The 25,222-nt window shown below is 41.4% G+C and overlaps 1 protein-coding gene across 1 annotated transcript in view; it reads right to left on the bottom strand.

Annotated features, from left to right (window-relative positions):
* The window catches only part of LOC307265422 (electrogenic sodium bicarbonate cotransporter 1-like), a 44,353-nt gene extending 19,307 nt beyond the window's left edge, over positions 1–25,046 (bottom strand). The window contains exons 1-8 of the mRNA XM_080047163.1: positions 24,741–25,046; positions 17,274–17,347; positions 15,721–15,906; positions 6,391–6,526; positions 4,533–4,693; positions 3,359–3,538; positions 1,860–1,936; positions 10–167 (exon numbers count right to left, since the gene is read on the bottom strand). Coding sequence (XP_079903289.1) covers positions 10–167; positions 1,860–1,936; positions 3,359–3,538; positions 4,533–4,693; positions 6,391–6,526; positions 15,721–15,906; positions 17,274–17,347; positions 24,741–24,760 — 992 coding nt within the window. The 5' untranslated portion in view covers positions 24,761–25,046. The remainder of the gene's footprint in view (positions 1–9; positions 168–1,859; positions 1,937–3,358; positions 3,539–4,532; positions 4,694–6,390; positions 6,527–15,720; positions 15,907–17,273; positions 17,348–24,740) is intronic.
* Between the last annotated feature and the right edge of the window lie 176 nt (positions 25,047–25,222).

Raw genomic sequence — 25,222 nt, 5'->3', positions numbered from 1 at the left:
TGGTTGCACCTTGTGGGCACAGCAACCTCGGTGAGAGCGCCCAGCATGACGGCTTGCTGCAGACGGACAAACGCCACAAAGGGAGTTTCCAGGAAGTCAACCTCTCCCACCAGCACGTTGGAAGCCTCGGCATCGCGGGGAAGTTTCTTCATGAACTTATTCTTCAGCTGTTTGGACAGAGAGAGAGGAGAGAAGAGGGAGAAACAATATTAAAAGGTGCACTATGTGAGTTTGTGTGTGTCAGAGAAGTGAACATTTCTAAAGGTTTATTCTCTTTTTTTACTTCCTCACAAGAAAATGTGATCCCTGGAACACTGAAGTTAGAAAGCTTCCTGAAAAGTTACTGTTACGCCGTTGTTGTTTACAGCAGCATGGCCCACACAGTTTGGTTTTACAAACATATTCTAGTATAACATTTGGTTCCAGGTTCCTCAAAATAATTTAGTTTTGATTTATGATGATAGAATTATGAAATACTAAAGAATCAAATGTAGAGTAAATATGTTTTGTGAACTAACTGCACTCTCTTGTAATGTAAAGAAATTCTCTGAAATTGCATAGTGCACCTTTAAGTCAATGACTAAAAATGTCAGGGCAAAATTGCGACAATGAATTTCTAAAATAAATTGTTACAAAGTACAGACAGAAAGGAAAGGATCACTCACAGGCAAACCTTAACTCCCTTTCCTCTGTTACCTACAGTATTCATCAGTGACACATTTTGAAATAAATGTTGAAGATTAAAATGTGATTAAAATATGGCCCGGCGGAGACAGAAGTGGGGGGATTTGATTGTTTCTATAAAGTGCATAAGAACAGGTTGTGCCCGCCCTTCCTAGAATTATGTTCCTGAAAAGCAGCTTGACGTAACGCCACCTCGGAAACACTCTGTAGTCTGTACCACAGTGTAACAAACTGTGTCAACGACCTCACACACACACATACACACACAAGGTGGATGAAAGAGAGAACCGACTTGTAGCAGGGAGATGATTAACTAAGTCCTTGATGTTATGTCAAAGGCCAAACTATTTTGACAAATCTAGATTTCCTTAACTGCTGCTTACACTTACACACACACACACACACACACACACACACACACACACACACACACACACACACACACACACACAATCATTAAATCAGGGCATGTGCAGGTCATAGAAACTCACACGTCACCATTGGACACAGTGTGGGCTTTTGTTGGAGAGAGAGAGAGAGAGAGAGAGAAACTCGGGGGTTTCGCTAAATATGCACACAGCCCAACACATGACCCTACATACTGCTGCTTTGTCAATGGAGTAACCCATCTATGAGGCTGCATAATTTATTTCAAAACACTACAGAGACTAGTAGGCGTGTCAACGACTTATAATTAACATAGTCAAATGTGATTGGTCAAGTCTTGCCTATGGTCGGCTTATGGTTGAATCAAGTTTTCCTCATTGAGACATATTCTCAATTGCTACATTGTCTTCCTTTTTTTTTCACACCAGAGACAATCTGATTACTGTTTGTCTTCTTGACTTGGCATAAGACTTTCTTTCACAAGTATTTAAATTTTTTGAGATTGATAAAAATGTAATTAATTATTATAATTTTTTTTATTAACAGTATAGGCTATAATCGGCTGCAATCTATGACACAATAGGTGATGTTTTTTATGGATTAATTGGGAGAGACCAAGTTATTCCATGTAAAAATCCGACATTCAGCATTCCCGTTATAGCCTGAATTGAATAATCATTGTTTCATAACCAAATTTTGCGACTTTTTGACTGTGTGATTGGAAGTCAAATCAGGCTCCTTAGTGAACTTTTCGGGGTCATCCCTTACACACAGACAAACATATTTACCTGATCCCTCTCTGGTTTGTCAGAGAAGTCACTCAGGCTGTTGGAGGTGAGGTTTCGGTGGGCAGTAGTCGGGCTCCCTGTGGAGGAGTACAACACTGGTTAGGATCAAAGAGGTTAGCTTAAAAAGGTGCTACGAGGAACTTTTAAATTCATTCTGAAACAGTCAAATTCTTCCTCTGATGATCATAAATGACATGTAACAGCAAACAAGACCATCAGTGCAAAGAATGTATTTAAAAAAAAAAGTTTTTCTTAATGCCTTTGTCATGGGTTCGCTCACCCAGGAACAACAGCTGGCATAGTAAAAACACTACCGCTTTTGTCCAAAGGGGGTGCAAGAATTATCACAAACTGAAAGTTCCTCGGAGCACCTACAACACTGCAAAGCCTCAAATAAGACATTGTTTTTGGCCCTAAGACAAGTCACGGAAAACAGAGCGAGTCACCAGGACAGTGTGTGAAGAGAGCCAGATAACTCAGGTGCCAGCCAGCTAAATGTGGCAAGGCTTAAGGTTTAGGACTAATGCCATTGGTCATTCATGCAGGCTGGTTCCAGAAAGAACATGGCAGCCTTTAGGTTTAAGAGTAAGAGTAAGCGAGAACATAAACATGCTTAGGGCAACTTAATGGCACGTGAGTCAGTGACAATGCAAACTAACTGCAGGCTCTGCAAATGTAAACAACCCCCGTCTCCTCCCGTCCCCTAAAATGACATAGTGTATCTTTACTACTTTACTACTCTGCTTTCTGTGGGAGTGCTGTGACCTGACTTACAGAGGGATCCACTGCTGGCCTTCCTTAAGACCTCAGCTGGTTCCTCGGGGTCATAAGGCATGGGCTGCTCAGAGGGGTTACGCGCTAGTTCACCCCGGAAGCAGAAGAATCACAGGAGACAGCATAGGAAGGAAGAAAGAAAGAAAGAAAGAAAGAAAGAAAGAAAGAAAGAAAGAAAGAGAGAGAGAGAGAGAGAGAGAGAGAGAAAGGAAGGAAGGAAGGAAGAAAGAAGGAAAGAAGGAAAGAAGGAAAGAAGGAAAGAAGGAAAGAAGGAAAGAAAGAAAGAAAGAAAGAAAGAAAGAAAGAAAGAAAGAAAGAAAGAAAGAAAGAAAGAAAGAAAGAAAGAAAGAAAGAAAGAAAGAAAGAAAGAAAGAAAGAAAGAAAGAAAGAAAGAAAGAAAGAAAGGTTGGGAAGGAAAAGACAAGGGAGGAAAAATAAATAATTTCATATTGGAAAAAATAATGATTAAAGAAAAGTGGTTATAGGTCTTAGGATTGATCATCAGAAAAATCAGATGAAAAAGAGAAAGAAAAAAGTAAGTAAAGAAAAGTGGAGTTTATGAAGTATAAAATAAAAATAAGGTTTTGTATTGTTGATGTCAGGGGACCACAGATGGAAACATAGTCTTTTGGCTAATTCTGGCATCTTTAACCCATGTTTGATCATGTGTTTTATTCATTTGCACTATATCCCCTTCTTAAATAAACTGAATATAATTCTCTTACCGTTCTCCTGGTGGGAGAAGAGCCGGCTGGCACTGGAGACGCTCTTGCCGATGTCAGCGAGGGAGCGCAGGTTGGACTTCTTGGTCTGGTGGCGATGCTTCCTCAGCAGCGTGTACATCACCTTCTCCTTCTGCTCCGGCTTCAGCATGTTGGCCTCGATCTGGCTGTCTGTGATCATCTCTGAGAGGGGAGAGAGAGAGAGAGAGAGATGGAAGGATCAATAACAATATATACAGCTCTGATATATATACAATATATACAACTCCAAAATGTTCAGTGTCTCTTGTGTTACTATGCATAGGTTTATATTTTGATTTTACAATATAAAACTATTGACAACATGTCTACCAAATTCACAATAAAAATGTGGTAATTTAGAGCATTTTCAATAAGTAATGAAGAGATGAAGATTGAAGAAAAATCTAGAGACTGGTCTCTTTTTTCTGGGGCTGTATAAATATATATATTTTTTTAAAGATTATTTTGGGGCATTTTTATGTTTTATTAGACAGTTTGGAGAGGGGAATGGCGTGCAGAGAGAACTTCCCAAAAGCAAGTTACAGAGTGCTTTACATATATCCATGTTATATCCACAACTGAGGATCCCGAGCAGTAAAGGTTGCGGCAACCTTTAGTTTTGAGGTTTGACTCTTCCGGATTTTGTTCTCAAGTTACATGTAGGCTAGTGAGGGGGGTAACAAGACCAGCTATATATTTTGGATCAATCCCCATACGACCCTTGTAAGTTATCATTTTTATATCTATTCTAATAAGGACTGGGAGCCAATTAAGTGATTTTAAAAAACAGGTGTTGTCTGTTCTCTCTTGGCTGTCTTTTTCAAGAGTCACCCCTCACCCTTCTTTTTATTCCTTTTTGATTCGCTTTTCTAATGTCTAAACTTGATGTATTATATACTTGATGTATTATCTTTGTTTTTAGTTTACCATCTCTTAAATGCAATTTTTGTGCTATATAAATAAACTTGCCTTGCCTTCCAAGGGTGTGTGCAGGTATTGTCTATTCAAGACGGCATTGGTGCAATAGCCTGTATATCCTATAGGCTGATATGCAAATTATTATGTATTTCTGTATCTCCCTATTATACTGTATGATGTGTTATATGGACCTGTGTCTGCAATAAAGCTTTATTATTGTGTTGGATAGACCACTTACCGACCACCTGTGGCAGTGTGGAGGCCTCGAGGTCTAGCATGATGGTTCCCTTCTCAATACAGGACTTGAGTTCCATCAAGCTGTGCAGGGACAGTGTGGCCACATGAGGCTTGCTCCAGCGCTCACCACCCTCCTCCACTTTCTCCTCAAACTTGATCCATCTAGACAGGGGGGACAAAAGACACAGAAGGGGCCCGTTAAAGGTGCACTGTGTAGCTTTGGGTGTGTCAGAGAAGAAGTGAACATTTTTTAAAGGTATTTTCTCATAACTGAATAAACAAAACTTTCCTCGCAGGAAGATCCCTGGAACACTGTTTGAAGTTAGAAAGCTTCCTGAAAAGTTACTGTTTCAACATTGTTGTTTACAGCAGCAGGGCCCACAGTTTGGTTTACAAACATATTCTAGTCTTACGTTTGGTTTCAGGTTCCTCAAAATAATTTAGTTTTTATATACGATGATAGAATTATTCAAGACTAAAGATTTAAAGAAAATATGTTTTGTAAACTTACCGCAGGGTCTTCAAACCTAAAAAAAAAAAAAAAACTCCCCATAGTGCACCTTTAAATGGTTTGGACTTTTACCCAACAGCTGTGTTCGACCTTGCAAAAAAAAAAAAAAACTTGTTTCATGAGGCGTTTTGAACAAATACAGGCTACAAACAAACGGCGACAAGTTGGGATCTCTTTTCTTTACTAAACACCCCCGCGGTGTTTTGAATCGGTCGCGGTCCACTTATCAAGAATAGGGGACGCAGCGTGGCGTAGGAATAAAAAAATAAAAATCACTAGACTAGAGAGAAAATACGTGGCGTGCTGGAACGGCGGCATCATTTTTATTTTTTGGTACTACCTTTGAGACCACACATGTACAAACTCCCGGGAGACGTGACTTTAATGCTTATTACCGTGGATGGGCTTTAGCCTTGAAGGTACAACTCGGGACAAAGATTCTTTTGAATTATAATGTCCTCATGTGTCACCACTACAAAAGAGCCATTCTGCAGAGGCCTGGGGATGGGGTTTCCTATGGAGGATAGAGTATCTGATGCTGGCTGCAGTCCACACGCTTGTGACCAGCCGTCTTACTAGCATGGACCATGGAGACACACAGGCCACCCCAAGGAGTTCAGTCATCTTCCCTTTCATTGCAGAAACCCCCTTGTGTCCCCTTCCCAAAGCAACAGGATACTCAATTAAGAGTACTGGCAACTAAAGGAGAAATCCTCATCATGAGTCTGTAAATTCCTTATTATGTGCATTTATGAAAATCCAAGAAATGCAAAGAGAATAGTCTGTGACACATGACTTACGTATGAGCAAAACATTTAATTTAAGTACTCAGAACTTGATTGACGCCTACATCACCCACAATGCAACTTGGCCATCGGAGGAGTGAGGGGACATACAGGCCAGACAGATTTTTCTTTTAGTTTATAACTTGTCTTGCCACATACAAACTCAAATCAAGTCTTGCCCTGACCGAACCATGTGGGACTTTCTGCCCCTTCCTGGTCCCAGAGAGCAGGTACTACAGATCTGAGATCAGATAAAGAGCAGACTGGGAGTTGACTGGAGTACGGCCTATTTCCCTACACACATACAACACACCATCAATCACACGGGATCGTGTTCCGCTGACTGCACCGGCAGTTGTGAAGCAGGAAATTGTGGACTAGGCTGCCAAGATCGTTTATGAAAGCTGCCATACTTACAAATACAGAGCATTAGTTTTCTGGAACTGATAGGCTTAATCAACTGCCTGTCAACTCGTTTGGCTAGCCGACTTTCATTTATATGTAAATGTTACGCACTATAGCTTTTGTTTTTGGACATTAAAACATTTGGCTGTGTGTCTAACCTGGCCGTCTCCTTCCACTCCATCTCCTGTCCGTCCACAGACAGCAGTTCGTCCAGCTCAGTGAAGAGCTGAGGGGGTGGGGGGCCGTCATCCTCTTCTCCCAGGATGAAGCGGATCCTCTCAGCAGCTTGGGAAACTACAGGGAGAGGGAAGAAAGAGACACAAGTTAGGGAGTGACAAATCAAGGAGGAGCTTCTTCTCCCATACTCATCTGGACTCTGTTAACAATGGCATGACAGCCTGCACATACATTCTTCTTTTTGTTTTAAGAATATGTTTTAATATTTAATAGAGTTTGAAAAAACAGATTAAAAGGGGGGGGGGGAGAGAGGGGAATGACATGCAGAGAACGACCACGGGTTGGATTCTAACCTGTGGTCTGCTGTGAAGAGGACTGAGCCTCTATGGGCAGGAGCTCTAACCACTACACAAATTCCCTTACTTTTTGTCTGCAACCCAAACTTTCGAACAAAACTCCAGCTATTTGGATTTCATACTCAGAATGAGGCCTAGTACTGAATTTGATGAATCACGATTAAAAAAGGTGATGGCGTTACTCATACTATGACTAATGTTAAAATAAGGTGTGCATGAGGTAACCAGAGAGAAGGATATACAGAGATAGGGCATGCTGTTGCAGATCCGATACCTAAAGCACAATTTCAAATCATCATGTAAACACTCTGTATTTCACCTAATTGCTCTGACACATACTGTATGGGTCTGAATCACACACTCAAACCATAAAATGTTGGTTTAATGGACTCGTCACTCTGCAAATAAGTACCAGTGAGATATGTAGCCTACTCTTGAGTATTTGACATCCACTTAGAGTAATAACAATGAGTTGTATAGTCTCAACTGTTACAAATTGACAGCGATTAATTATTCCGGTATATGCGTGTTCGTTTCTGGTTGTATTGACGTGCAGAGAGGGTAAAAACTGCCTTTCTAAAACAGCATAACAGATATTTCTTGACACACTCAAACCCCCCCCAGGGCGAAAACTACTTGGTATTTTAGCTAGAAGGAAAAATACTTTCACAACACACCCTCACGAGGAAGAACTTTCTCCTTAGCATTTCACTTCCTTCTGATAAATAGGTGCAACAAGATCAGTGTCAGCAAGTCCATGTATGACAAGAAACCTAGTCATAGCACAACGGACAAGAAAAAAGCCCAATGTTCCAGAGAACCTGTATAATGGCTTATCCATTATAAGAAAGACTATGCTTTTCTTGTTAACACTTCTAAGTAGGTTGTGCAACTGTAAAGTAGTGAAACAAGGGAAGTCCCAATAGGCTATTTATGCAGCGTTTATACCTGGACTATCAGCAGTATACCTGTAATCCTGACACACACACACACACACACACACACACACACACACACACACACACACACACACACACACACACACACACACACACACACACACACACACACACACACACACACACACACACACACACACACACACACACACACACACACACACACACACACACACACACACACACACACACACACACACACACACACACACACACACACACACACACACACACACACACACACACACACAATAGGATGGTAAATAGTACACAGTTAGAAGTCTTCTACTGTAACGAGAAAATCTAATGTTAAGCTACACGAAGGTCAAGATTAATGTCTTGGAAACAGCTCTAGGATACAGAACACTTGGCCTCTGCCCATGTCCTACATCAGCACTATTGTTCACACACACACACAGAGGGGTGACGTCATCCACCATCGTCATCCACCAAAACACAAACAAGAGCAGGTTTTCCTCGTGGCGACAGGGGCCAGTGTCTGTGTGCTGTCCTTTTTTTTTCGCTTGGCTGGCCTATATACTCAAAGCACCCGACTTTAAAAAAAAATGCCAACACTTATACGTGAACACTTATGTGCTCGCGTACTCAGTGTACACAACAGCGCTCACCTCTTTGCTCTCTCACAAGTGGTGTTATGAATGAACACCAGACCTATGTTGTGGTTACACACAAACTCTTTGAGTGGACAGCGCCACAGTGTTTTTCCAGGATCAACAGGGTTAAGGGGCATGAGAGACGGAGGGCAAAACAGCGGAAATATCAACAAGTAGAGTCAGTGTTTTTGTCTGTATGCATTGTGTTGGTGTTTTTGAATGCGGGCTTTTGTCGTCTGGCGCATGGCTACAAACGCACACATACACACACACTCTACTGTCTCCTATGCATGTATTGCACATGTTTATTACCTTAGAAAGAGTGTTTTGTATACAAAGGAGTGAGAGGGTTACACCACTAGTTTTCTACATTGGCACAGAACTGACAAATTTAACAGCCATCGCATTTTTATATAGGTGTCATATGGAAATGCACCTGTTGGAAGACCAAGAAGAAGTACTATAGAATGAATAACTAAATAGTATACAACTTCCCCTCATCAATTGATATTGTGGAAAAACTTGAGGCAGTGGTGGATGATGCCATCTTTAGTAACTAGCATCTTGTCCTTGAAGTCTGTGCATTTTCCGTAAGGGAGGGAGCATTGCAATCTAGAACTTTCACCACTAGATGAGGGCAAAATAGCCCTATATTAAACACTGCACTTTTAAGTGGTTCTAAAGCACATTCCAACACATGCTGTCTTGAGGGAACTTAATAGTGTACTTTGCAACCTAAGCCAATTGATAGACGATATAATGCATTTCAATGAATTGTAATGCTAGCCATGGAGGCACTGAGTTAACAGCAGAGGGGTAAATTGCTCCTGATAGTTAGCTTGCACCCTGTGTGGTGGCTGCTGCTGCTATCGGTGTATTAATGTGTGTGTGATTGGGTGAATGTGTGCCTAACAATGTAAAGCACTTTGGGTCTGTGAAAAACCAGGGGAAACAGCTATATAAGTGGAGTCCATTTACCATTTAAAGGCAAGTTAGCAAGAGTCTTGCTAACTTGCCTTTAAATGGTAAATGACGTTTTGCAGAGCCATGTTGCGTCTTGCTGCAAGACGCAACATGGCTCTGCAAAACGTCATCAGAAAATATTTGCAGGGAGTCAATGACGGGGTTTACTGCTCAACACAAGAAAAAAAATGTTTATCCCAACTGTGTCCTCCAATTCAACCATACAGCACTGTTTACAGTTCAGATCCTCAGCCGAGATACAGTAGGATGAGACAGCAGTAGGGGTCTCTGTGTGTGTGTGTGTGTGTGTGTGTGTGTGTGTGTGTGTGTGTGTGTGTGTGTGTGTGTGTGTGTAAAAAGGGGGCATTTAAAGAGAGCCACAGCTAAAGTTTAAAACAAAACAAAAAACTCAGCATCTGTGTTTAGTCCACTTCTGCCCCCCCCATCCAGTCTACTGTCCGATTCTATGGATGACCAACCAGCAACACTGTTTGCGTTTACACAAACATGGCCGTGTTTGCAACGTACACACTTCAAAATGCTACAGGGTTAGTTAAGGCCAGTCAGTCAAGGTCTGGGCTGAATCTGTTCTTCCTGACTTCTACTGACATTTGGGTCTACTACTATACTGTTGACAGTTTTACAACACTGATAATAAGGCCTACTTGAGCGGTGAATAGTTGTAAAAGCTGTTATCGAATAGCCAATTTGCTTAAGATAATTGCCTTACACGCATATAAGCATAGTGGTCCTTCTGTTGCCGATTACCTTATCTAAAAAGGGACGTGTAACTATTGGAAAAGGCCGTTATTGGAACAAGAAAAGAAAAATCCAACCAAAGAGAGATAAGAGAGTTACTAACAATATCCCTTTTAAAATTGTCTTTGTTAATTAATGCGAGATATGTCAATGTGTTTATTTGATGCTACTCTACGTGCCTTTTAACTGCCCAGGACAAATGAAGTGTTTTGAAGTGAATTAAGATTGCATCTACGACATCTTGACGTGGATTAAAATGAGAGAAAAACACTTCTTCCCATATCATGGCATCATTGGATGACTAAGTACACAGGCAGGTGTGACAGAGGAGGATTAGGGGCTATAGTGGCACGAGAGGATTACTCCAAGTGCTCCGTGCAGACTGGGAACTGTCTGTCTGTCTGTGAAGTTCAATGTGCTGCCGGCATGGTCCAGAAAGGTGTCCATTGTAGGTGGTAAACAAATCTTTAAAAGAAAAGGTGAGATTTTAAATCTTTGTTCTTGTTCGACCTTATCATGCTGTACTTCCTAGGATTACTGTCTACATACATGGACCTTTCCATCACTCCCGGTCGCACCTGTGTGTAGCTCAGATCCTCAAAATGTTAAAGAGCACCTATTATGCTTTTTCAACTTTAATGACCTATAAAATGTCATGTTTAACCATACTACAGTGTCAAATAATGACTTAAATGCATTTAGACATATTCCCTGCAGACCGTCTGGGGTGGCTGTGCAGAGCGCTAAACACTAGGAACGCCGGTCGCGATTCACTTGTTCAAATTTCTGGGATTTATCTACGTAGATCAATCCGGATTTTCCATGTATGGGAATGCTGCAACATGCTCAGGCACGCTCCGGCCATGCCCCCACCTGCCTGCTCAAATCTGCCTGTGCACCGCTGAAAGTGTTCTGGAAGGTAATCAATCACAACGGAGTGGGGTTGGCAGGAGGGGGGGGCGAGGGGGCGGAGAAGCACAAAGCCTAGTGTTGACAGAGAATGCTGAGATCGCCCAGATGAGAGGAAGAGTTTCCCGAAAATCTACATAGTTTTTTTTGCTGTGATTCATGTCAGGTTGCTCTATAGGAGTCATTAATGAGAAATTAAGACCAGAAAAGTAGTATAATAGGAGATCTTTAAGTGAATGGTAAATGGAACTCCACTTATATAGCGCTTTTCCCTGGTTTTTCACAGACCCATCGCGCTTTACATTGTTTTGTACACATTCAACCAATCACACACACATTCATACACCGCTAGCAGCAGCTACCACGCAGGGTGCAAGCTAACTATCTGGAGCAATTTGGGGTTCAGTGTCTTGCCCAGGGACAGTAGGACATGTGGCGGGGAGGCAGGGGATCAAACCACCGACCCTGCAACCCAGTGGACGACCGCCCTACCCGCTTTGCAACAGCCGCCCCTAAATCATATGTTGCCATACAGCTGAAAAAACTGTCAGATTTGCTGAAATACATGTAAATTCCTCATGAACCTTATTAGGATGTCCAGTACTGCAGTCATACTCTGTACCGTACCACACAGTGTCATAGTCCTCCTCAGTTTAATCTGCGATAGTGAATTATTTGATCTATCTCTACTAAAGAGAGACGTGACGCACATTGGCACATTTTTATTTACAAAGCCTTGACCGGGAAGCTTCCTCGTTATTTAACAGAAATGCTGAAAATTTCAGATGGGCTTTATCAGACCCGCTCCACTGACATGCTTATGCTTTATGTCCCACAAGCCCGGTCTGAACTGGGAAAGACAGCTTTTAGCTTCAGTGCCCCCGACTCCTGGAACAACTTAAAGCAACAAATTAAACTAAATACCTTCATATCCTTTAACCAATTTAAACAAACTATCTTAAATCTGCCAAACTCTACCTGTAACTGTTTTAATTAGGCTATATTGTACTTTCACCCATTTAATTTTAATTGCTGCCACTCTTCACCACTGTGTAAATGTTTCAATTGTTTTTTTTTCTCTTCACCTGTTGTTGTGTATTTGATGTATTTGCATTGAATATTTTGTATGTATTGTTGTTTTTCCTTTTGAATTTGTTTTGAACTCGACGTCATTGTAAATGAGGGTCACCCCTCAATTGGTCTCTCGAGGATAAATAAAAGTTAAATGAAAAAATGAAACATTTCCAAGTATCATCCATCTCTCAAGGTCAAGCAATACCACATTTAATGACGTAGCAAAGAAGTGCATCCAGCCACTGTCAGACAAATGGCTAATTCTTCATTCTGTAACGCTATCCTAGAAAAGTCATCAGATGTCATCTTTAGAAAGCAATCAATCATAGGCTGGAGTCCTGCCATAAATCAATGCCTCAGTATGACAGCATGAATAGAAAGAAAGGAATAGCAACAAATCAAAAAACAAAGAGCTTCTTTCTCTGCCTGGCTTTATCACCTCATCCATTGTCCCCTTGTTTGTGTTCACAAGTAGTTTGGCTCGGCTTACAGTTTCCTGATGCGTCTGCCATCCTACCAGTTAACCTTATCTCATAAGGGTGTAGCACAAAAACACTATGCTCCCACAGCAACATCAGTTTAAGATATCTCTACAGTATGTCCAAAAAAAGAGCCAATTTGCTTGTCATGCAAACTCAACTGTCCGTGTTCTCAAACTCTTGTTCAGCATCGATAGTTATTTTATCCCTCCCCCTCTTCCAATACAGGTTTTACTAGACATTTGATGCAAGCTTTATTTGAACTAGTAACGGCCTTGTCAAATATCACCACGATAACCAGTTTGGTGACATCATATACTGGAAGTTTTGAGTTGCATTAGCTCACTGTCAGGTATGTGGTACCTCATAAAAAAGGTACAGTGTGTAATATTGTTGGATTTTAGCATTCGGCAATCTAGTGGTGAGATTCTAGATTGCAACGCTCCGTTTCTCTACCCCTCTCTTACAGGGAATTTACAGAAGCTATGGTGGCCTTCAAGGACAAGAAGCTATAGTTACTAAAGATGGCATCATCCACCACTGCCTCAAGTCTTTCCACAATATCAACTGATGAGGTGAAGATGTGTTTAGTTATGTATCCAACAGCTGCATTTCCCCAGGACACCCACTATATATAGATACACGTAAGGCCATTAAGTGTGCTAATGTAGAAACGTCGCCGGAAACTCCCAGACAATTACATGGCTCATTTACTGTACACTTAATCAAATGATGTCGCCTCTAAAGGCTCTTTGTTTAAAGCTTTCCCACCTCTGTTCACACATAAGAAAAAAAAAAGAAAAGAAAAAAAAAAAAAAAAGACTCCTTTTGAACATCCAGGAGACATGTGGTGGGTCAAACTGACCTACATCTACAGAGAATTACAATTCCTGCCGTTCTAGGAAACTATCTTGGGATTAATGGTCCTATTATGTCACTTTGCTAAGCTTGTATCGGAGAAAGTGGGGAAGACATCTGGTGTGTTTTACTATCGCGGAAAGAAGACTCCTTAAACTGATGACAAATCTAAATGTGTTCTTTTGCGTGGGCGTCACTTTGTTTGGAAAAGTGTTTGGGGACAGTTTTTTTTCCAGATACAAATTTGAGCTTCAAAGACATCGTTTCCTGCATTCTGGCAACTTTGACAGAATGGAAATTACAAAAAAACAAAAGTATACCATACAGCATTTTTATGTCAAATATCCCACTTTTATGTTCCATTTCTAATCGTCCATTAGTAGTACTACAAGAAGTCTTGTATGTATTTCTTTGTCCGCTCTATTGTTCAGAACATTTCTAAAAATTGATTTTTTCAAAAGAGGGGTGGGGACATGTCGTTCCATGCCAACTCCATCCAAAACATTAATTAAAGTTCTTTGAGTAGTTTTAACTTGCCCACTGCTGCTCATTTCATGGATTCATTCTCTAATTTGATGATGACTTGCTCTTTCTAAATCCTAAAGTTGTCTGAGGGCCCAACTCGTTAAAGCAATCTCCTAATCTGATCTGCGAAACATCTTGATATTCTGCCATTTCTGTGTCTGCTCTGCTGCTTGCATATTCCCCATCTATTCTAATTGGTTTTTGGCTTCTTAGAATCCATCTAACAAATCCCATAAAGTACTGTATTAATCATCATGTGCTGACCTATAATAACTCCCCTTGTATCTACTTTAAAACTATAGTGCGTAACTTTTCATATTAATAAATATCGGTTCCATTCAAGCTATCGCCAAACGAGATGACACTAAGTTGATTAAGCTTATCAGCTCCACAAAACTCTCTCTGTATTTCTCAGTATAGTATGGCACTGGAGCTCAGAAAAATCCCAAAAAGTGCCCTGGAAATGTTAGTTGTTGATTCTACTGCCAAGAAAAAAACCTGGACGTACAGCAGAAGGTATGAAATCCTTGCGCGAATGTAGATGCGCCTACTGTGTTGCTGTAATTACTCAGAATTACTCAAGAGAAGTTACACACTATAGCTTTTAAACCAATCCGGTGTCATTTTCAGATTACTATTCAACATGTTCCCATCCCATTATCTCCCATTCATTCTGCTGCGTGTACGTTTCTGCTTAGGGGGATTTATTTAGCTATTTGTTTTGTGCCTCCTTGCGTGGCTGCTACTCCACCCTGCTCCTCCACTTCACTACTGAAGCACAGATATCCTGTGATACAAGGAACACACACACACTACATGATGTCTGATGTAGGCGGAGATTGCCTAGAAATACAATCTATTTGGTTTTGTGAATATAGCTTCCCCAATACATTCAAATTAGTTTCAAACTATGAAAGAGTAATTAAGTTTTCATTCATTTTCATTTAACTTTTATTTATCCTCGAGAGACCAATTGAGGGGTGACCCTCATTTTCAATGACGTCGAGTTCAAACAAATTCAAAGGAAAAACAACAATACATTAACAATATTCAACGCAAATACATCAAATACACAACAACAGGTGAAGAGAAAAACAATTGAAACATTTACACAGTGGTGAAATTAAGTGGTAGCAATTAAAATTAAATTTAAATGGGTGAGAGTACAATATAGCCTAATTAAAACAGTTACAGGTAGAGTTTGGCAGATTTAAAATAGTTTGTTTAAATTGGTTAAAGGATATGAAGTTATTTAGTTTAATTTGTTGCTGTAAGTTGTTCCAGGAGTCAGGGGCACTGAAGCTAAAAGCTGTCTTTCCTAGCTCAGACCGGGCTTGTGGGACATAAAGCATAAGCATGTCAGTGGAGCGGGTCTGATAAAGCCCATCTGAGATTTGCAGCAATTCAGTTAAATAACGAGGAAGCTTCCCGGTCAAGGCTTTGTAAATTAAAATATGCCAATGTGCGTCACGTCTCTCTTTAAATAGACTATATAGAAAATAACTATATTGTCAGTCACGTCATTTTCATTGCAGCCATTTTACATTGCCATCTAAATTTCTAATCTTTATGTATGTTATGCCCCTGTAAAGCACTTTGAATGGCCTTGTGTCTTAATTATGTTATATAAATAAACTTGCCTTGCCTTGCCTGTGATTTGTATAGCCACTGCTGGCTTTGGCCCAACATCTCCAAGAAGAGTGATGTAACCCATTACTGAAGGTGACTTAAACACATGTAATCCTACACAGCCACAGCCACGTGCTTTGATTTCTCTGAATTCCAAGCGATTTGGATTTGCAGCAGAAGACTCACTGCTGGGTTTGAGGATGCTGTGGAGGGTTGTCTCGTCAGCGGTCTCTCCGTCAGACTTGGAGCCCTCGTTTCCCCCGTGCTCCGGCCGCTCGCGCTTCTCCTTGTGGCTGGACTTGCGTCGGCCGTGGCGTCTCCTGCGGTGGTAGCTCTTGGGAACGTGCACGCCGATGTACACAGTGTGGTGACCTAATATGGACACAGACACACACACACACAGACATACACACACACTAAAGGTCAGATTGCACACTCAAACAAAAAGGAAAATCATATTAATCTTCAATGCCTGGGATGAGCAACACTGTCTCGAACACTGTCATCCTCTATCTGAATTCTATTGATCTAGTTTTAAAAAGGTGCACCATACAGTTTCAGAGGAGGGGGATTTGTTAAGCTTGCACTTATTTACAAACATACCCTTCTTGTTATTCTTAGTATTGAATCATTTTATCATCATAAAAGTATTTTGAGGAAGCTGGAACCAAACGTAAGAGTGGAATATCGTTGTAAACTAAACTGTGGGCCCTGCTGCTGTAAACAACAACAACAGTGAAACAGTAACTTCTCAGGAAGCTTTCTGACTTCAAACAGTGTTCCAAGGATCCAATTTTCCTATGAGGAAAGTTTGTCTATTCACTTATAAGAATATAGCTTGGAATTATTTTATTTCTTTGACACTTTTTTATAGATAATAAAAAATAAAAAATGGAATTTACTGCCATCAGTTTCCATGACATTTAACTCAACCCTTTTGGAAAAAACAAGAAAATAAATTGTTGAGGGATACGAGTGTTCTTTTTGCCTATTTCGCAATCAGGAAAAAGACAGAGTGTGTGTCATCAGTCAGAGAAACTGCAAAACAAAACAAATGCCAACTACTTCCTACACCGCAGCTCATACAGGAAATGATGACTGACTCTCCAGGAAGTAATTAGAGAGACAGACACTGCGTTCCAATACCCATAACTTTCTGCTATTCAGTATGGTAGAAAAAAGATGTAGGATGTCCCAATTGTTATTGTCAGACACTGACAATAGGGACATAATGACATGTTTCACAGTTGTCAGTCAGTGCTTATGCAACAATCTTCCCATACAAGGAAGTGAAAAAAATGGGTCTTGAAAATCACACACACACACACACACACACACACACACACACACACACACACACACACACACACACACACACACACACACACACACACACACACACACACACACACACACACACACACAGCTTGACGTGACACCAAAGACTGTGACGCGATTCTCTTTGTGTGCACCCTTAAAAGATGTTGGTTTGTGAAACATGCGAACGTCTCGGCTAAAGCCATGTGGGCGCCGTCTGCACATAAGATTCTTTTGTTGTGGCCTAAGCTGACGGGATTTGAACACTTGAAGAGACAACTTCCTGTCGAGAAATTGTCAAGCTTAAAAACGGGAAACGATTCTTTCTTATATAATGTGTCCAAATGCGTTTGTTTTATCCGGGAGATAGAGAGATAAATTAAGTTAAAGTGCTGTGTTGCCTATTAAATCACTGATCTTACCTTCCACTTCCTCCTCATCGCAGACATGTTTGACAAAGGCGGCTCCTCTGTCCAAGACGGCTTCATCCTCCACTCTACAAGAAAAGAAAAAGAAAAAAAACAATGATGAAATATGGGTGACGCACCACATATGGAAAATGCTTAATAAAAATAAATAAAAACATTGTTCCCCAACTTCTTTGTGTCTCTTCACCCTTACTCCCACCACCAACATCATACATATGAAAACAAAGAAAAACACTTAACCTATTCATAAATGACACAAATACAGCTTCAAATTCACATCAAAAAGTGTTATTGAATATTCCATTTTTCTCTTATTTTTTGCAGCGGTCAGCCTTTAACTGTGGCTGAACAACAGTGAGAGCAACATCAAGACATAGGTCAATGCTTGCTTTTCTCAAATGAGATATTTTGTACAAAAGTGTAGGTAGAATGATATACATCCACAAATAACTGCAGTCCAAAAAGTCACTTCTTTCCCATAGATTTACAACAATGTAAATATCCTTGAAAACACCTTTTCCACAGTGTATTCAATATACAATAGGCCTACTGCCCATCACAATCCCTCTAAGAAGGACCTATTAAAATGAGGCACGTTTGACTGACGGCAATAATTGACCTTTAGAGCACAAAGGAAGTCTTAACTTAAGTCCATGTCCAACGTCAGAGACATGTCAATACTCTGTTGTGTGATCTGGGCTTCCTTTAGATTGTCAGACCTCTACAAAGGGCTTGAAAGGAATGCAGGTCGCCAAGTAAAGTGTGGACTAATCCAGGCTATGAAAAGATGGTTTTTAGGACACAATATAGTGGTAAGTCCATCTCAGAATGATTGTTTGCAAAAAACTGAAAAAATATATTTGAACTGAAAAAAGGTGCTACTAGGAATTTCTTAATATTTCTGAAACATTTTCATTTTTCCTCTGATGATCATGAATTACATGTAACAGCAATGCCCTTGTCATGGTCACACTCACTCAGTAACTACAGCTGGCGTAGGACAAACAGTAACACTTTTGTCCAAAGGGGGGTGCTTTAAGAAAATGTAAGGCTACTAAATTAGTATGCTGGGAAGTTTTTCCATTTTGTTTTGTCCAATTCTTATTTATTTTGTATTCAAATTTTTCTCAACATTCTGATCTCAAAACACAGACAGTTTATACAGCCGGTGCCCCTAAGTCAATTCATCCCCTCTGACGCTTCTTTGACGACATAAAGTCAGTATCAAATTAAGAATCCCCCCCCCCCCCCCCATGCACGGCTAATCTGCCCTACTGCTGCTTCTGCTGTATAGGAGAAGAGTTTGGGTTAAACGACCAAAAAAATAAATATTTGATTTTGGATGCGTGTCAAGAATGTCAATAAACATATGAACAGTTTTTCCACTTGCACACTGAGCATATCCCCAAATGAGCATCGCACAGTTTTGTAAAAAAAAAATTGGAGCAGCGGCAGTGTGTGTGTGTGCGTGTGTGCGTGTACACAAAACTGATAAATAAACAAAGTCAGGAAGGATGCAACGTGTTCCTCCGATTACTGTGAAGAGCTCATCCGATTTTAGCCCCCTGTGGATACGGTTATCTGGCCTTGGAGAGAGGGAGGGGGAGAGGGAGAGAGAGAGAGAGAAGAGAGAAAGAAGTATATAATGTGCATATGTGAATTGTGTATTGTCTGAATATTCGGTTTACTGTATTGATGCTTTGCTTTGGCAACGATTTTTAAAGCTTTCATGCCGATACAGCCCCTTTGAATTGAATTGAATTGAATTGAGATTGAGAGACAGAGACAGAGAGAGAGAGAGAAGGAGAGAGGGGCACGAGAAAGAGATAGCAGAAGTGAATGTCTCCGTTTATCCACCAGCTCCCGCGATCAAAACGAGCAATTAGAGGAGTGTCCGGGCGCGTTGCCAGGTTTACAGTCAATACTAATACAGTGATTAGCCTCTGAACCGTCCTTTTGTTGCCCATTGTCGCTAGCAGAAGATGAGGGAGAGGTCAAATTCCCACACACAGCCCTGGAGGGAGAAGACAGTCCACAGTAGCTCAGTCATGTTCTGTTCAGGAGGACAGGACAGAGTGTAACCAAAATACCTCGGCCTTTCAGGGAGATATTTTGTCTTTTTCAGAGGGGGCTGAGAACTAACCGGTAGTACTTAACTTGTTATTTGAATGCAGGCCGTATTAAGTGTCTCTGAGAATATGGTTAGTAAACAGAGGAGACACATTCAAGCTGCTAGGGAAAAACAAACGGGTGGAATTAAGTTTAATTAATGGCTGCCTGCAGACAAATGCTGTAAATAATGGGGGAAAAAGTGTTTTGGGTCTTTCGAGGAACACAGTGTAGTCTTCTACTTGCAACAAGTAGCAAAGAGAGTGAGTGAGTGAGTGAGTGAGTGAGTGAGTGAGTGAGTGAGTGAGTGTGGCTATGTTGGAAAAGCCATACTAATGTCCTCCCTCCTGCATATGCAACATGTACATACTACATACTGTCTACTTAAGGATCGATTGTGTATGCGAGGTTCGTCGGACCGTTAACACTGTCGTATACAGAAGCAATAAAGATTTTTTTTTTTAAACTTCTGTGTCGTTTGAAAAGACGCAGTGCATTGTGGGGCGGTTGAGTAGGAAAAGTATCCTATCAATCCATACACAAATCTTCCGTGAAGTAAATACTCATCCAGGCATTTCTCGCCTACACAAACTCGCATACACAGCCACACCATACTCAAATTTATGTCAAAACTAGTAGAACGTAAGTAGGACTTTTTTCGAACACAGCCCGAGTGTGTGGGAAAGGCAAACGGAAGCTCATGTTGCAGGTTGACTGCTGGCCTTAAAAGCCAATTGAGACATGTTTATCACTCCCTGGGAGCACTGGGAGAGAGGGAGACCCTGATGATGACAAACAAACATACCACGGCCCACAGGTGCGACACAGATGTTTCCGGAAAGGAGCAGAATTCCTGTTTTGAAAAAAAAAAATCGGACTGGTCTGTAAAGTGGAATGAAATGGAAAGAAAATGGAGGTGATGTTCGGAGCTGCAAAATGAAGCTTGGATTAAAAAAAACTGCAAAGTGTAAAATACTTTAAATATGCCTGCGCTCCCAATAGCATACTCTTTCTTCTTAATATTCTGCAGACTACAGCTGACCATTAATTGTACGTAGTTAGCATGCAGTAGGCAAAATATTTGGACATATTTTTACCTATTTATTTCATCATAACATCGCGCCTTGAACTTGACTCTTGCTTTTATATCCATCGCATTGTTGTTATTTTCACCCGGCGCCTCTTTCAGTGTGACATAATTTCAGCTGTGCAGTGGATTGTGGTTCAGAATTGCCAAAAAAAAAAAAAAGCATTCCGATCTCCACACTATAAATTACGACCGGATGTAGTAGGGAAATCCAAGGAATTTTTCAGCGTGCTGCATTTGACATCATGTATTGGGACATCCTAAATCTTTTTCTACCATACTAAACAGCATGGAAGCAGTATTGGAATGCAGCCTATATCAAGTAAAGAGGTGGCAGAGAGCAAAATAAAAGCACATCTTCTTGTGTGTGAGTGAAGACATAAGATTCAGTGTCTCCACATTCAGGAAGTAATCTTGATCTACTTTTTATCATTTCCTGCTATGACTTCCTGAGACTGACTATTAAAAAGGTGCTACAAGGAACCTTTAAATATTTCTGAAACAGTCTCAATTCTCCTCTGATGATCATACATTACACGTAACAGCAAACTAGACCTAGCCTGGTCCAACCAGACCATTGTACTTCATTTCATTTGTACAGAAGGTCTGGAACTGCTGTAATTGGCAAACGTTTACTCACTTGGAGGCGGGTGTCTGTTGAAGTTTAAAACTATTGGATCTGCTCAGTGCCACTCTGGATTAGCCAACCAATCACATAACGTTTGGTCCAGAGCCGGCTTCTGACGGTGCGTTCCAGTTGTACAGGGAACTCGGAAATTTCCGACTTCACTACATATTGTAGTCTATGGATCTACCGGTACCTGGCAACGGTAACTTGCTAGAGCCTAACGTTTAGTTATTTGGATGAGAAAGGTTGTAGGCGTCCATACTTTCCCAAGCAGATGCACTGGAACACAGACAGGTTGGAACTCGGAACTACCAAGTCGGACATTTCCGAGTTCAGAGTATAAAGGGACGCAGCATTCAACTGAAACTGGAGCGCGACTTCGACGTCATCGATCTCAGCCACTTCCTCTGTTCGCTGATTGGACACTCAGAAATTTGTTCGAGCAAAATCCCACTAATACGCCCCATCCCCAGACTGACTACTGAAGGGAAAATTAAATTTGGGCGGAAGTAGGTGGGCGGGCAGAGCCAGGCTAAACTAGACCATCAGTGCAAAGAATACAATTTTCATATAGTTTCTCTTAATGCCTTTTCATGGGAACTACAGCTGGCGTAGTAAAAAAACACTAGCGCTTTTTGTCCAAAGGGGTTGCAAGAAATAACACAGACTGAAATTCCTCGGAGCACCTTTAAAATATATAAAAAATTAAAAATCCGAAACAAAAGCCGGCTAACGAGGGGGTCAAAGAGACGATGCTGAATGTATCCGGGGCCAGTGAACTCTCTATGTCTGTACTCAGTGACCCGGTGGGGCTTATTAAAGCTGTCGCTGCGTGAGGAGCAAAAGGATCAGCTGTTGAAGATCAGGGATCATCCCCATCTCTTTACAGGATGACGCACCCAGTCCCACCGGCCTCGTTCCCCGTGTGGGTAAACTGCTGCATGGTGGCCCCAGGGGGAAGGCAGTACTACAAGCATTACGGTAATGGTTCAGGAAAAAGTTAAAAAAGGAAAAGTTAACCCCAAAGTGTTTATAACCAAAGGGCTTGACAGTCCGGGCGGCTGTAAAAATGCTTTAGATGTCTGGGACAGAAATGTGTAAACGAGTTTAAAAGTTAAAAGTGTCAGCGCTGTAAACGGTCATGTTGCTAGCTACGGTGGGACACCTTTGATGACATACCCTTTGTCTACTAGTTTGCAGAGTCTCTAGGCTATTCATTAACACTGGAATGTTTTTAAGTGCATACACACAGTACAGACAGGTAGGGGATCGTAAGGAGATATTCACTTATTTTGGCAACAAGCATTCTCCAGAATCGCTGACTAAACCTTTAAGTGTTGAATTGTTCACAGAAACGTGCTTGAACCACTCTTTACTGTGTCATCACATTTTCAGGAAAGTACCACTACAAGTATCTGCCAGTGGTGAGGGGGCTACTGAATGGAGATGTTGTGAAGATGCAACAACTATTGTTTGATTTACAACAAAAAGAAAAAAGTGTACAAACCAAGTCAATTAAGAGTTCTTAAAAGTCCACGGTGGACATCTTTGGACGTCTTGTTGCCTCAGACACTTTCCATCACAATGATTAAAAAGTGGTGTCAGCGATTCTGGGGAATGCTTGTTGTCAAAATCAGTTAATATCTACCTTGTGTTTTGCTTGACAACTTTGATTTGTGAACATATAAAACTACTCCTACTCAACCTTCTACATTCTATCATAGTGTCAATTTAAAAAAAAAATTGCTCAGAGAGAGAGTAGACAAAGAACAAACGCTGTGTTTGTTACGAGTCTTTTGTTGTAATAACCGAATAGTAATTATCTCCCTGAGCCTCCGGGGTTTCACCTTGACTTCTGGGAGTTTCCTCTGACAATGTTTCGTATGGATATCTACAGTATACTGACACACAGCATCACTCAACAATTAGTGCACAAAAGAGCAGTCAAGACTTCCAGTAAGCGGAAGTGGAGTCACACAGGTAAGTGGATCATAACACTAGGTAAAGACAAAACATTTCCCCATTGCAGCTAATATTTCACAACTTGAATAGAGAGGGAGCGTAAAGAATGAGGAATCGGCTTGTATTTTTTTTTACGGTTTCTGCTGTCATTGTAATAAGGAAGACAGGGCCTTCCATGAGCCACACGTGTGTTAGGTCAACACAGGGCCATCTGTATGGGTTTCACTCATTGCTTTATGAGAGACTGTGCCCAACCTATTACAGAAGGTTCACTGTGTAACTTTGAGTTTCTACGGTATATTCTCATAACTGAATAAACAAATGCTCCTCAGAGGAAGATGTGATCCCTGGAACTGCTACTGTTTGAAGTTAGAAAGCTTCCTGGAAAGTTACTGTTTCACTGTTGTTGTTGTTGTTGTTGTTTACAGCAGCAGGGCCCACAGTTTGGTTTACAAACATAGTCTAGTCTTAGGTTTGGTTCCAGGTGCATCAAAAGGATTATATTATGATGATAGAATTATTCAATACTAAGAATTACATGTAGAGAAACTATGTTTTGTAAACCAAATTACAGGCTCTGCAAAATGTGCACCTGAAACTGTTTAGTGCACCTTTAAAATATTCTGAAAGGCACCATCAGGCTGATACCAAATCCTAATATCTACACCACACACACACACACACTGATAGGACTGGGCTACTGTAGGTGCATGCAGTTAGTTTCCGTGTTTGATAGTAACAGTGAAACTTGATTTGTTGCACCCTTGGCATCATTGCACAACAAGGAGTCACACGCTTGCCCACGCTGGATGAGTGTCTGTGCCAGTGTCTGTGCCAGTGTGTGTGGGCGTGTGTATTTTCTTTCTTTTTTTTTTAGATGCCAGCACATACACCCACCCACATGGTCTCTGTGAGGCAGCAGTTACACAGCACTTGAGACAGCTCTCCGCCTGCATTCTCTGCGTCTCACTAATCGATAGTGGCAGGTTATTTGAAGATAGATTACAGGCCCGGGCTCAGGCTGAAAGGTAACCACAGCGTTACGGTGGCAACGGTGTCTTAATCAGACCAGCAGCCATGGGTGGAACTGGGATGAATGAAGCCCAATACACAGCCTCTATAGTCACCTGGGAGATTAAGTAAAAAGGTCGGCCTATAGGTGCAGCTGGCGAACTTGACCCAGACAAGATGAGCTACTGTACTGACAGAACAGATTTACGCACCAGAGAACACACACACACACACACACACACACACACACACACACACACACACACACACACACACACACACACACACACACACACACACACACACACACACACACACACACACACACACACACACACACACACACACACACACACACACACACACACACACACACACACACACACACACGTTTCGCTTTAGCTGGTGAATCATTTTCCCCTGATCCCCAAAGTTACACGTTTTCACCTGGCCCCGGAAATGCCACTTTGACACTCTGTGTGTGTGTGTGCGTGTGCGTGTGCGTGTGTGTGTGTGTGTGTGTGTGTGTGTGTGTGTGTGTGTGTGTGTGTGTGTGTGTGTGTGTGTGCACCTCAAGGTTCCCCAAACACAGTCAGACAAGCTGCTGTCAGCGGGTTAAGAGACAGACGGCCAAAAAGAAGAATAACAGAAGGAGAAAACTTACTTGGTCTTTTCAGAAGTCATTTTAAAAAGTTGATCAGTCCGGCGACGACAACAGCACTCTCCCTCCCTCTTGATTTGTTCAAGTTGCTCTTGTAGTAGGAATCGCTGCTTGGAATATGTATCTACTCTGGGCTCTGTCGTGCTCTTCAAGTAGGCTAGAACGTTTGAAAAGAAGGCGACTAAGCTGGGTGCCTACTAGATATCTACTATTCAGTTTTCAAACAAACAAAAACTTAATATTCAGACGTCATATGGCGCTGGGCTGCTGCGGCTCGTGCCTGGGTGACATCGTGAGGGGCAGAGAAGGCAGAAGGCTGGCTTTGTGTCTCGCTGAGGAGCGCGGGGTGTCTTTTTCCATATTTAAAGTGTTATCCCGCCTCCTTCGTGATGACGCAACGGGAGGGGTGGGGGGGCGGAGATCACAAAAGTTACGTCCGGGCGCAGGCAGGCAGGGCTGGCTGGGGCAGGGCGGCGCAGCAAACA

Source organism: Ammodytes marinus (genome assembly GCF_949987685.1).
Source record: "Ammodytes marinus genome assembly, chromosome: 18".
In the NCBI taxonomy this organism is placed as follows: Eukaryota; Metazoa; Chordata; class Actinopteri; order Uranoscopiformes; family Ammodytidae; genus Ammodytes; species Ammodytes marinus.
The sequence above is the reverse complement of the archived record's forward strand: the minus strand, read 5'-3'. Positions and strand labels throughout refer to the sequence as shown.